This window comes from Xiphophorus maculatus, chromosome 3, assembly GCF_002775205.1.
Source record: "Xiphophorus maculatus strain JP 163 A chromosome 3, X_maculatus-5.0-male, whole genome shotgun sequence".
NCBI lineage: Eukaryota > Metazoa > Chordata > Actinopteri > Cyprinodontiformes > Poeciliidae > Xiphophorus > Xiphophorus maculatus.
Genome location: NC_036445.1, coordinates 4,319,392 through 4,333,867, shown reverse-complemented (window position 1 = coordinate 4,333,867; position 14,476 = coordinate 4,319,392). Strand labels below are relative to the sequence as shown.

The 14,476-nt window shown below is 37.7% G+C and overlaps 1 protein-coding gene across 1 annotated transcript; it reads right to left on the bottom strand.

The window, feature by feature from the left end:
* Window positions 1-536: 536 nt before the first annotated feature.
* LOC102232633 (uncharacterized protein C1orf232) lies at window positions 537-3,495 on the bottom strand. Its single transcript, XM_005806486.3, has 4 exons — window positions 3,100-3,495; window positions 1,615-1,692; window positions 1,331-1,437; window positions 537-979 (listed from the first exon to the last, which is right to left on the bottom strand). The coding sequence occupies exons 1-4, from the start codon at window positions 3,178-3,180 to the stop codon at window positions 628-630; spliced, it is 618 nt and encodes a 205-aa protein (XP_005806543.1). The 5' UTR covers window positions 3,181-3,495; the 3' UTR covers window positions 537-627.
* Between the last annotated feature and the right edge of the window lie 10,981 nt (window positions 3,496-14,476).

Genomic DNA, 14,476 nt, shown 5'->3' with positions numbered 1-14,476 from the left:
CTCTCTGATCAGGTTAAGTGACTTGATCCTCGGCTAATCCAGCTATCGCAGCCTTTAATCTTTTAATCCAGTTTTCTCCTAAACTACAGATTAGGTTAGATTTGTTGAAAGGTAGATGGGTCCTTTTGTCTTGTTTGAAGCACTGTGGTGGAAAATCTGACCACACAAACTCCATTTTAAAGTTTTCAAGTGTTACTGAAAACAGCAATAAACCTCTGTTTACCTCACATCACGGAAGGGTGCAAGCATCACTTTACAGAGATAAGGAGAGGAATGCACATTTCACCTGCTCTATTACTGAGGCACAAATTCAATTGTTGCAGGATCAACATTTAGGCTTTCTTAGATAAGTAGACACTAAACATTTATTCTGCAACATTTACTTCTACAGTTCAGTGTGCGCTGAACTGTAGAAGTAATCCACAGTTTAATATTTAGTCCAGGATCACTGTTTATACACACCACGTCCCACCTTTTATGGTTCATTGATTGAAAAAAAAAAGTTTTAATGTCTTTTTACCTTTAAGAGTTGAAAACAATCAAATGAGATTATAATGAAATAAAGTTAAAGTAAATATGATTTGCTGTAACATTTTGTAAGAATGCTAGAAGACATCTTTGTAGCGATCAGTTGGTCTTATTCACCATGCCCTTGGTTTTCAGCTCTGCCAGCTTGCTGGTAACAAAGTTCCACTTAAAGGAGGCCTCTTCGCTGCTCCCTCCCAGCGTCACATATTTGGAGAAGCTGTTGTTGCTGCTGCTTCCTGCTTCCGTCTCCTCAGTCGGGCCGACCTGCTGCTCCTCCTCTGCAGCCTGAGTCGCTCCTTCTTCACTTGACTCTGCCACACCCTCATTTGCAGCTGCAGCAGCAGCAGCAGCTTCGGCCTGCTTCTTTGCAGCAAAGTTGGTTGCAAAACTATCCCAGAATCCACTGCGCCTGGTCGGTCGAGGAGGTTCTTCAGGTTTTACTGCGAGAGGGCTGAAAGTTCAGGAAAGTCATGGGTGTTATTGACCTTGTGCTTCAATAATGTATCAAATCCAATTTAGATTAAAAAAGGGCGGATATAATCAAATTTATTCAGCTGGACGAGAAATGCTTAATCTTGAAGCAGACAAACTGAACTTGATTTGGGATAAAGATGATGACGGTCTCTTGAGATTTTCTTTTAATGATAAAATTACTTTATTAACTCTTCACTTTAGGGCCTCAGAGAAACATTTCATACAAAAGGTCTTACGGACTTTACATTAATACAGTAAACCAGTCATGCAAAAAACGCCTCTGATTTTGACACCAATAAGCTGGAACGTAAATAAGCTCTGGACTCACTGGTCAGCGACAGGCGGGCACTCGGTCTCCTCCAGAAGCTGGTGCTCATCCTCTTTGTTGAAGAGAGACGAAAACCTGTTCCAGCTTTTAGCCCCGGCCCCCTGCATCTGAAAAAGAAGACACGCAAAGTTCATATGATAGGATAGGATATATTTCTGGTTTTCTAAAAGACCCCATTGCTTAGAAACTCAAAAGAGAAGCTTTAATTGTATTCCCTGTCAAGACATGTATTGCACTGACTTGTTCTTGTATGTTGACATTTATCAGGTCGGCTAATAACATACCTTTTTGGCCAGCTGAGAGACGGCGTTGGGCCCTTCATCCTCCTGTATTGGACTCATGTCATGTTCTACCTCTGTGACCTGCAACAGCATTGAACAAAATGAATGTACTTCACCTTTCCACCTTCCAATGTTCAATTAATGCAGTAGACCAGAGTTTCTGTAAAGATACCGCCATCTAGTGTGCGTTCTGAATAATGCAACCTGCAGAAACTTCAAACTCTTATTTGAAGCACACATTAATTGTTGCCTTCCAAGAATACACATTGTATTGTGTGACACTGGGGAAAAAGACATTATTTTCTCTTATCTATTGTTCCATTACCTTGCAAAATAATCTAAAAGTTGTTTAAATGTGACAAAAATAAGTTCTTAAGATCCAGAGAAACCTCTATTAGTTTATAAATTATGGACTTATCCTTAATAAACATGGGGAACTAATATTTAGTTTTGTACTTTTTACCTTTTTGTTTTTCTTTTGGTTTTGTTGTTTTGTTTGTATTTCCTTCTAATTCATGCAAAGCACTTTGAACTGCCTTGTGGCTGAAAATGTGCTTTACCTTCCCTAAACTGACTTGCTAAGCAATAGGATCTGTAAACTGTAAACTCTCTCCACACATGCAATGCATTATTTTGTCCTAACAGGAACTCTAGCATTTCAACGAGAGCACAAGTTGAAGATGTCAGCTGATATGATCTGAGTGTGCGCTGAAGAGTTGGCTATCTGTCTCATCCCCTGTCAGTCAGGCACTGGAAGGCCAAATAATCCGCTTGCTCAGCTCCAAACTGAGATCGAATTTCTCTGCTCTGTAGCGAACTGGGTCAGCACAGCACCCTCTGTTGCAGCAGCAGCAATTCCAGTAAGAACTAAACCTGCTGCAATGGAAAATAGACAAGTATTTTATTCTTCAAAATTTGAAAACTCTGTTCCTAAGAGATGATCTTGGAAAAAGTGCCAAAGATGCTTTGGAAATTTGATTGTTGCAGCTATTTTGCACTAAGTAGTTTCCACATTAAGGGTAGCCTCAGAGTTTAGCTCCTGTAGATGAAATAGTTAAAAGTAAAAAAATATTCATTTCCTCAAATATTTTTTTACAGATAATGTATATATTTTCTTGCTTAAGCTTTTAATTATCTTGTGTTTAGTTTGTTTTTTCTAGTTACAAAATATAAATCATATTCAACCCCAGTAGACAACTCAATATGCAATGATGTTAAAATAAAATGAGTATTTCTAAACTAATATGTCCATGTCTGAAGTCTCAGACAATATTTAACATAAATTAGTTAAAATGCACAAGACAAAGGACAATACATGGTATCATTATTCATCAAGTTTCTTTCATATCAAAAGGACATCATCCTACAAGATGTAGCTAACTTTGTTTCAAATATTACAAAAATAAAACAAGTGACCCGATTTTGGTGTTAATCGTGAGATTTCTCAGATTTGATCTTTTATCTCATACTTGTGTGTAAATCCTTTACCTCCTCTGCAGTATCCTCCTCATACTCAGGATTCAGAGTCTTCATCACTTTGCCTTTATAAACCTTCCACATGGGATTCATGTTTGCACAAATTGATGCTCAACGCTCAGAGGAAACACCTGTGAAGACCTCTGTCTCTCCAGTCGCCCACCCTCCACCAAGTCTCCACTTCCAGCTTCAGGGCGTCTCAGTTGGGCCTCAGCAGACCTGTTTCCATGTGGGAAAACATTCAGCAGGTGGTAAACACAGAAAACCTCTTCAGAATGGACGTTGGAGTATTTTCATACTCTCCCTTTGATCAGATTCGGCCTATTTCTTCAGACCAAACAGGTTAGCAGCAGCTGCCGTTCCAACACGGTGTCTGCACAGGTAAAACTAGGAACTCGTGTTGCTCGTGCATGAAGCCAAACAAGTGTGAATGCACATGCACTGGCATTCGTCACAGTACATTATACCTGCCTTGGTTACTTGGAAACAGGTGTGGATTTCCTCATCTATATTTTAGAGGGTCTCTTTTTGCAGAACCAGAGCTGTATTCTCTGCCAACTTTGGTAGGATGGCTCCTGCACACACAAGAGCTAATTACAGACATGGGTATGTTGGTAAAGACAACCTGAAATGTTATTTTATCCCTTATTTCAACTTCATATGGATCCTTAATTTGTGTTTGACACAAACATAAAATCCTAGCTTTGTTTTGCTAAATCTTTTTGAGTCTGAGTTGTGTTTAGGAATACTGTGTATTTATGGAAACTCACCTTCACGCTGTGTTTCTGTTACATGGCCACTTCCTCATTGTCCTTTTCACAGATGAGATTCAGGTGTGCAGTGAGTTTTTTTCTCACTCTGACACCTGGCAACCCGAGATGGCTGTCTGCTGCTGTTAGATAAAGATGTATAAAGCTCTGACGAATGATTGTATTTCACCAGAACTTTGCAAAGTTTTGCTTTTTTGACTCAATTCATCCTGATTAACGACGATGTTTGTATTAAACTTAAATGTTATATTTATTGTGGTAAAAACTAATGCTTTAACAAACGAAAGGACTGATTATAATCTTGATTATCCAGCAAAGAAATAGGATCTAACTTGTGTTGCTGTCCTGTTCCTGATAACAGATTAGCAGTGATGAAGCTGTTGAGTCAAACAGATCCATCATTTGAAAATGAATAATACATTCAAGTGAGTAAACAACACAACTACTTCAACACATCTGTTGCTTATTTGAAGGGAAGCCAGTTTGCTTGGGCTGCTCAGGTTTCACTTGGCAAATAAAGGTCACACCCAATGATTTATCAGAGCCGACACACAGGACAGTGCAGTGTGGGTTGGTGGATGGCCTACTTATATTTTTAGGAAACTTAAAGTACCCTAAAAACACAAGCTCATCAAGTACTTGCTTACTTATGGAAGTATTTGCATTCTTTATAGTAAAAAAATAAACTAAAGTTTGCAATGTTCTGCACTTAATATGGATTTGTTAAAAATTTACCCGTTTCACAAGAACGTTGTTCATGATGTGACATTATCAAAGTTTATCAGCATGTTGACACTTTTATTGCCATAAGGCCCACTTATGCTTTTCATGCTATAAAAGGACAATTTCATCAATAGTTACTGTTTCAACAGTACTTCAACACCTGCACAGAAAATGTTTCACATAAATAGTACACAAGAAGTACTTAACATGTCTGTTTTGGTAAATAAATGTTAAATAATAGTATGTCCTATTTTTATTACACAGCTCTTCTGTTTTCTAGATTAAACACTAAGAGACTCAGCCACCAGATGGCTCCAGAGATTTTTAACAAATTCACATTGGATTTGGTGATGTTGAAAGACTTGACTTAGTCAGTGCTTCTCAATTCCAGTCCTCAGGCCCCCCTGCTCTGCATGTTTTAGCTGTACCCCTATTTCAGAACAGCTGATCCAAATGATTGCATTACCTGTTCTGCAGCCATGAAGTACTGCAGAAGCCTGTTAATCACTCATATATTCAATCCAGGTGTGTGGCAGCAGGGAAACACCCAAAACATGCAGGGCAGGGGGGCCTGAGGACCGGAATTGAGAAGCACTGCGAGTTCGCTTAAAATTCAGCTTGGACATGCAGCTGTTAAGGTCAGACTAACAAAAAGTATTTACAGAATCTAACTTTATTTCTTGAACACATTTATCAAGTTGATCATCTTAATTCTGTAACTGTCTTATCATTTCTATTGTTTTTATTATTATTATTACTGTCAAGAAAGTCCAGTGTTGGACCTCAGGCCAAATATCTTTGGGGATATAAAAACAGTATTTTTTTTTTCTCCAGGGTTTTTTTTTTGTTGGCTCTAGTGTCCCTTATATGAAAGTAGGCTGACAGGAAAGGAGGGAAGATATGCTGCAAATGTCGCCAGGTCCAGGAATCGAACCCGCGGCCGCGTTGAGGACTCAAGGCCTCCAAACGTGGGTCGCGCTATCCCCTACACCACCACAGCATGCACAGCAGTATCTTTCTTGATGTTTTCTGTGAATGTTAAAATAAGTTTTTGTAATTGCATGTTTTAACTAAATATTTTCCTTTTCAACAAGACATGTTCCTGCACAAGTTCCTCACAGTAGATCTAATTAGTACTTCTTAACTTGGTTTAGTCTTGTCTTACTTTGAAATTGCAAACTTTTGGCAAGAAACTTTGAATGACTTAAGAATGAGAATGACCAGATTCTACTTAAATCTAAACAAATACTATGCTATTTTTAAAATAATGTATTTTTGTAGATGCACTTTTTGTGTTGTCTGTAGGTAGTTGATTATTTTACTGTAAACTTGTCATCACTGTTCTCTTTACCACCAGAGGGTGGCGACAGTAAAACACTCCCATCCTCTGGAGTGTTACTTAAAAGATGTGGAACAGAATGTACAAAACACAGAGAACATTTTAACATACATCTGCATGCCACAGTATCACATGCATGACTCAAAATAGTCAAATATTATTAAATCTGGCATTATCTTTCCTAGATTAAATGCCATAAAATCTAAGGTTTGCATTTCACTTATGAGGGAAAATAAAGTTTGATTTTTGAAGAGGAAAATGGGACCAAAAACAAAACATGACAAAAGTTCAACTTCAAGATGTATTTGATGAATTTATTTTTGCTAAACAGACCTCAAACCTTCAAAGTATTTAAGATGAGACATTGAAGGAGTGAAGAACTTTCATTGTCGACAAATTCAATAGAGCAGCTGGAAATATGGCCAGAGGGCTAAACAGAAGCAAGAGAGTCAAACTGGTTCCTTTTGTTAAGTAACGTTCAGTAAACTAAATTATGACAACAAACTCGATGCGACAGACGGATTTATAGGGTAATCACCAAAATTCATGGAAATAAGGAGAACAAGATCTGAAGTATGGAGGAATTTTTCTGCCATTATCCAAGAGCACACATTTTCAGAAAGCAGGACTTCATGGCAGAAAAATTCCTCTATACCATACCGAAGGCTATTCAAAGTATGATAAAAGGTTGTTTGAGTAATGATATTTAATCATGTTTGTGAAATTTGCAAAAATTAAGGAAACTGTTTTTGTGCACCATTAATAAACACAAATGTAGCCCATTAGACTTCATTTTTGTGCAAGAATGAATAAATGTTACAAAAGCTTTTTTTTTTAAATCATGCCCTGCATTTGTTTGTTCTCACAAACTTTTTTCCTGCATATAATTTTTGCAGTTTTTACCAGCATTGCATGTAAAGACACTAACATTTTAGTGTATCCACGGTCCTTATTTTACAATTCACCTACTTTTCAAATCAGTTCCAGTTTAGATTTTGAAGAGAGCATGTCTTAACATATATTATCAGATAATGCCACATATTCTGAACTGGAATTCAAAATGAATGCTCAGATTCTCTTCATCCCATGTGACAAAGCTTGAGCTATTTTGCAAAAAAAAAAATGAGTGAAAGTGTTATAGGTGTACAAAACTCAGAGACATACCCAAAAGAGCTTCTATGTAGTTATAGTCTAAAAAACTATTGATCCTGGGTTTTTATTACATTGGGAGGCTGCCAATTTTTTGTTTTATTTATAAAATGTGAAAATCATGACTCATTTTTATTCCACTATGCAACATACCATAATGCACTACTTTCAGTTGATCTGTTACATAAAATCTCAATAAAATACATTTATGCGTGTTTAACTAAGTGTAAAAAAAGGGGGTGTGGGGGTAAATATTCAAAAGTTCATCTTACTCTGAAATGTAGCAAAGAGCATAAATCTGGAGTTAAAATAGCAGTTTCTCATAGTGAGTAGATGCTGTGTTGTCTTTCACCACTTATTAAATCTGAGAAAGACCTCAGTTATATTTATAAGGTCCTGTGTGTCAGGATAAATTAGATTTGATGATAAGTCATAAACACATTCTGAACAGCAGAGATTTTGCTGGGCTTTCTGCCATCACACACTGGTGATAAGAACATCTCACCCTCTGAGGTTTGTTCAACACTGAAAACAAATTTTCTATACGTTTACATATTTTGTTATAGCTGCTATGTCTGAACATTTGTTTTTATATTTTGCAGCCTCACAGATGCAGTCCTGCTTTGACCATTATTCTCTGGTTTACAGTACAAATCACCAACTTTACCTTTAACTTTACAAACAGCTGTGTCTTAAAAATTGAAAATAATAAACACTATAAAATGAAAATCATTCTGTATCTCATTTCTGTGAAAGTGGGTGCAGGTGTATTATCAGAATACATGACATGATAAATTTGTCCTCATCCATCTAAGTGCCCTGTTTGCAGGATTTCGTCACCTCCTCTCTCCAACTAGTATCCATATAACCGCTTCCAAGAACTTGTTAACTTAGTCTACGTGTGAAGGGAGGGTTAAAACTTTCATAGAACTGATGCGTGGTCAGAATTACGCTCTGGATGTTCCACACCAAAATAGATGTGAATATAAAGACACTCATTTGAGAACACGAAGACAGGATGAGACATATGTTTAATAGGGAAAGGGTGTGAAATGAACCCCGCTGCGTTTTGCTCCAGTATCTAGTGCCAGGTCCTGTATTAGAAATACCTGCATGATAAAAATATGATAGAGAAGGTCAAGGCCCTGTTGATGCTAACTATCAAATTTAAATAAATGCTTTTTCTCTTTCAAACTGCAAGTGCTGATGACATTGTTGATGCAGGGGAAACCTAAGTAAGCAGAAAGGGATTTTTTTACCTTACAAAGCAGGATATTCAGAAGTAGTATTGATAGTTGTATTGTGTAGCCAGTTTTCAAAACATTTTCTACCATGACCAGCTACTTTATAATGTATTTTTCTTTTATGGATGACTTTGGGTTCAGTTAGACATATTTTCTTCAGTTGTCACTGGAGCCCATACAGTTGCTAAGCTAAGCTAAGCTAACTCTAAGCCATGACAGCTAAAATAATTAGCTCCGGTTTTTAAAAGTACTGAAGTTGATGTGGCTGAAAGTAGAGTTTTGAAGGCATCAGTTAGCTTAAACATAATAAATTAATCAAATGGATAAATAATTTTCTCAACTCTGATTATCAAGAGCTACCGTCCTGAAACTTTTAGGTGAATTCTTGCTTCAACATACCTGAGTCAAATGGCTAATCACCAGGCCTCTGCAGAACTTGAGGAGATAATTGAGTCATTTGATTCAGGTGTGTTGGAGAAGGGATTCATCTAAAAACTACAGGACAATAACTCTGAAGCGCTGGAGTTGGAGGCCCTTGGACTGATTTAAAACAAGTTCTCACTTACTTCATTTTCTGAGCACCCTTTGTCTTGTTCAGAGTAAAGGCCCGACAGGGTGTCAAGGGGGCGTGACATTGGTTGCTCTCTGCTTGTCAGTCCTTTGGATGGCTAACAAAGGAAGAAATCACCATGCAAGCCCACACTCCCACCAAAGGTCGATTTAGAGCAACCAATTAACCTAACAAGCATGCTTTCTGGACTGTGGGATAAAGAACGGAGGATAGAGGAAAACAACTGATACATGCATAACCTTCTTAGCTGACATTACCTACCACTTTACTTGAAAGTTTTCTAATAACAGATTATTTTTTTAAAATTCTTAATAAAAACATTGATTAAAAGGTTGAAAGATTTACAATCACCCCAATTTGACTGTGGCATTTGGACTATGCTCTACTGGATTCTGCAATTAATTTGCTAACTTCTTTTCTGAGAAAACTTAAAAAAATAAATAAATTCTAACAAGATATCAAATACAGATTTGATCTTCAACATGAAATCAATTACAATATCAAACTGGATAAAATGTCATTTCCATGAACTCAACCACTAAAGCTTAAAAGACATTGTACACTAATTAGCCTCCTCCTGCTGTCTTGAGATCCTATCCAGAAATTTCCTTAAAAAGGTTTGGTCTCTCATTGCATCTGATCTGATTTAAATAGTGAGCTCATCCCACCTATCAGGTGTTTTCCCCAAAGCTTTAAAAACTGCAGCTGTCAAACCACTGCTAAAAAACAGAATAATCTGGAAAAACTTCCAGAAAATTGCAGCAATGCTGAAACACTGATTTCCTTCAGATCAAGACTAAAACCCACCTGTTTTGAGATTCCTGTGATTAATAACTACAACGTATTAATTCTGTTATTCTATAGTGATTTCTGATGACATTTGAGAACTGAATGTGTGTTGCTTGTTTGTTGTTTTGTCTTTTCATCATGTAAAGCACCTTGAATTCCCCTGTTGCTGAATTTACCTTGTTTTGCCTTTACTGTGAAGTTCAGCTGTGCTTCAGGATGTGCTGAAAATGGTTAATTATAAAACTGAAAAATAAAAAAACTCACATGGCTTAGTTAGATGAGTGTAGAATGGGTTGCTTACAAAAACTTAAGGTAATTAAGGTAATAGTTTTCTCAAAAAAGAAGATAGCAAATTGCAGAATCCAGTGGTGCATAGTCCAAATGCCACGGTCACATTGGGGTGATGTCATTGTCAATGAATGCAAAATCGGGGGTCATAATTGACCCACAAGCCAATGAAAGTGTAGTTGGAATGGTGTGGTAAGCTGCTTTAATATAGACAGGAACAAAGAAGGCCGGTAAACAAAAAAGATATTATAAAACCAGTTCAGTCCTGGTCACTTCAGTCACACATAAAGATTAAGTACACGTCTAAAGTATAGTGAATTTGCAATTTCTAGATGCAAATAAGTCTTGTAAGCAAAGGACTACAAACACACATGTCCACACACATGTAAATGACCATAAATCTATTTTGGTGACATCCTGTTGCATAAACTCTTCTGCCTATCCATATTTTTCCATGTTCCCTCATGTTTAATAGGGCTCCAGAGCTCTTGAGTTTCAGCACAGTCCTATTCCATCATGCCAATGATTGTGTAACACATAAAGCATCTCCGCTTACCTTTCAGAGCAGGATTTTACTGTTGTCATATTTCCATCATCAAACCGGCTTCTGGCTCCGGTTCTACCAAGGAACTCTTAGTTATTAGAGCCAACTTCTTTTAATGACATGACAGAGTAAAGGTAAATGCCATTGGATGGGGCATGAAATGCAGAATGGCAGGATTGTACTTATAAAAACGCTCCTCAAAGTCAGGTTTTATTAGCCTACATCACCTGTGAAGGACAATTAGAGACAACGTTCTCTTCTGTGCCTGTACATGGTGTTACGGCCCTGGGCCTTATGGGCTGGGTTGCAGGTGTCTTGTTTGTCTTTGTGCTCCTCCCCTTTACAGGTGCTGCTGATATTATTCATTTGGAGCACAGAGCATTTAAACCTGGCTGTCTCCATCTTCTGGGTCGCCATCGGCGTCCACTCTGCCTTGATGCTTGTGGTGTTTTGTTGCCAGGCCTCAGCTCCCCTCCTTTTGCACATTTGAGTTTGTCTTTGTTTTTGCACTTCAACAACTCCATATGCACTCATACACCACATCCAAACATTTGCTTTACACCACTGATACTGACATCCTCAATCCATTGTTGTTTGTGTTAATAAACATTCCTTTTTATGCACTTTAATCCCTGCATGGTCTCAGTTATTGTTATGACCTTGAGCCAGTCGTAACAATGGAAAATATAAGTAAGATAGAAATGAACATAACACTGGTACATTGTGCAACTGATACGTAAACCTCTGTTTTCCAGCACTGTGATTTGCTGTCATTTGTTTTCAGATCCGCTTTTAGTCACAACAAGATCTTAGAATCATGTCTGCATGCTGGAATAGTCTCCTTGTTGTGAAGTATCACTGGTATGAGGAGGAACATTTGGCAATGTGACACAATTTGTTTATTTTAGAGAGGAATCAGTGTTTGACTTTAACGGCTGCACACGTACACACGCACCTACACAAAAACACCACCATGAATGTTTTTTTAAATGTACCTGAGAGCTTGTGTGTTGATATGCATATGCATGTATTTGGTTAAAAGACTGCAAGGTCACTTTTGCTGGATAGCAACAGTGCTTTCAAGTCCCAACCCCATCCTTTCATATTCTCTGTACAGAACATGTTTTTTCCTCCCGACTGTAAACTTGTTCAAACCGGCTACGTGGTTACATTCAGCGTAGCTGGAGGCGCTTCTCCAACCACAAGGCCTGCCATTTTGCTTAACAGGACTCTAAAGCTCAGAACCAAGAGGAAAAAACACATTCAGTCACACAGTAGATTTCTAATGAAGGAAAAAAAAAACTTGCTGCCTTGAAAGAATCAGAGTAACACCTGGACACTCATTCTGATACTAATCTATTGACAGTTAAAAAAAAACTCAGGTGTTACATAGCATAAAACATTTTGAGCATGCTCAGAAAAGACAGAAAGCTCTGGTGAAGAGCAACAGAGAAAAAGTCAGTTTGTGAAGATATGTGAGCATCTTCTTTAGTGTTTGGCTTATTTACATTTGCACCAGTGTTAACCTTGATCCTAACCTTGTTGGTGTAGGTCAGTGTTTCTCAACTGCAGTCATTATGGACCACTGCCCTGCATAGCTTAAATGTGTCTCTGTTCCAGAACAGCTGATTCAAAAGATTATATGACCTCTGCATGCCATCAAGTGTTGTAGAAGCCTGTTAATCACCCACTTATTCAAGTCAGGTGTGTGGCAGAAGATAAACACCTAAAACATGCAGGGCAGCGGTCCCTGAGGACCGGAATTGAGAAACACTGGTGGAGGATTGATTATTTGCTACTTCTGCTATGAAAGTGTCTGCTGCAGTAAAGCAGTGTATGTTGATGCTGAATCTTTTCTAGTGTAATTTTTTATTTTTTGTCACCTAAGAATCACACACGTACACACATTCCCTGCAAAACTCTAATATGCCCAAATATACACCCTTGTTGAAGAAAAAAAATCCTTACCCCCACTTCCTTTTGAGCTATGATAAACACCAGGGTTGGCTTATGAAAAAAGGCATACAAGCCCGACTGAGACCAAAACCAGTATGATTTCACATTGATGTCCTTCTATCAAATTAGAAGGGTATGTCTTCTCAGTGTTTCCATCCTTGACCATTTTCTTAACCAACAACAGAAATATGGCTCTAAAAACAGTCAAAAACACAACTATCAAACTTTAATGCATTTAAAACACCAAATCATTACTGTGATAAACTATATTTTTACCTCTGTTTTAACATGAACTTAATGAGACAGATAAAATGCTGTAATTAGAAGCGACTTCTTCAGTTCAGCTTCTTAGTCTTTGAAATATGAATGGACTGGCATGTCAACATGAAAGCTGATCTTCCCACATGACTTTACCTGTATTTTCTCTGCAAGAATTCATTTGTTTACATATAAAAATATTGGACCAGAACTTACCAAAATAAGTCCTTATAACTGAAGTTTTGGATTTTGTTTTTCTGTGTAAGTATGATTTATTTACTTAACATATGAGCTGCAGCCTCATTCACCCATAGTACTGGGGATTACATCCTAACTTATGAACTGACAGCTTCTCCTTTCAATGAGGAGCCAATTTTGTTCGGAAGATATTTCGCAAGACTGCAGTGGCAGTAAATTTTCAAGTGCTGAGTGAGCCCACCAGTTCTAACTGGACAAAGCCACTGAGTTTACGACCTACATTCAGATGAATCCCCACATGTCTCTGCTCTCCAGTATCTACTCACACCTGTCTTCAAATGTTTGATCCAAAATTAACCTACGCTGGCCTCATTTGCCTTGTAAAAAAGCGATGGAGGCTGCTGCCAAGGAAAGATTAGATGCAAAGATTCAGATGGCCCAAGAGATGACATGAAGGGATTAGAAAGCGGGATCTATCATTCAACTCAGGACTGTCTTTATAGCAGCTTTGGGTGTGGAACTCCTGATTGACAACATGGTGTAGCTGGAACGTAATCAGGTGCTGCATGATGCAGCCATGATAGAGAAGGAAATAGAGAAAAGGGTGTTGAAAGGGGAATTGGTAAACAGAGTAGAGCAACTGATGTTGGGGTCTGATCAACATATGTGGCACTATCCAGGCATGTGTTTAATGTACGTCAAGTTAAAAGGACTGTTTTTGAATTTGATGTGTACACTCAATACAGATTCCAGCATGCAAGCTCACGCAATAAAGCCAATAATGTGCAGGTATAAGCAGATGGCATGTAGCAAATGCATTATGTAGTATCATCAATATAAGGGCGAAATATTAGCTCACCTTGCCTCAGCACACTGACGGTAAATCACCCAGCCTACTTTAAAAGTTTAGGCAGACATGAAAATTTAGGTTGATGAACAGAGAAATGCACAAACGTAACCGTTAGGCGTCATATCTTCATACAAATTTAAACATATCTTTCAGGCATTTATTGTGAAGACACTGTATTTGATGTAATACATAGAATAAACAGAATCCAATTGTGTGCATTTTAATCTCACTATAAATATAATGTAACTGAGAATTATATCACTGGATCTATAAATACATTATTTCAGGGGGATAGCACATAAAGTCCAAACAAGATAAGAGAGGTGATATTCCTAAGAATTTACTAATTTTAAGTTTGCTCTAACTTTAGGACTAAAATAAAAGCCAAGATAAGAAGCAACATGCAATAAAAAATGAAATAAATAGACAAAATTCCAGACGTCTTTGATAAATATTTCTGCAGATAAAAAGTTAAAACCTAACAGATAAAAGTGGTAATCTGGTCAAGGTTATCTACTTTCATATAAAAAAAAAAAAACCTCCGCAAATGCTTTTTATGGTCTTAAGTGACATTTTATGCAACTTTTAATGACAGAGACAATTGTCAAGGGGCAGCAAAGAAGAGAATATGAAGCATTTAAAAGGCAGGGAGAGAGAGTCTATAATTCCCAAACCACTGCCTATTTCCAGCTCTGGCTCCCACAGCCGCT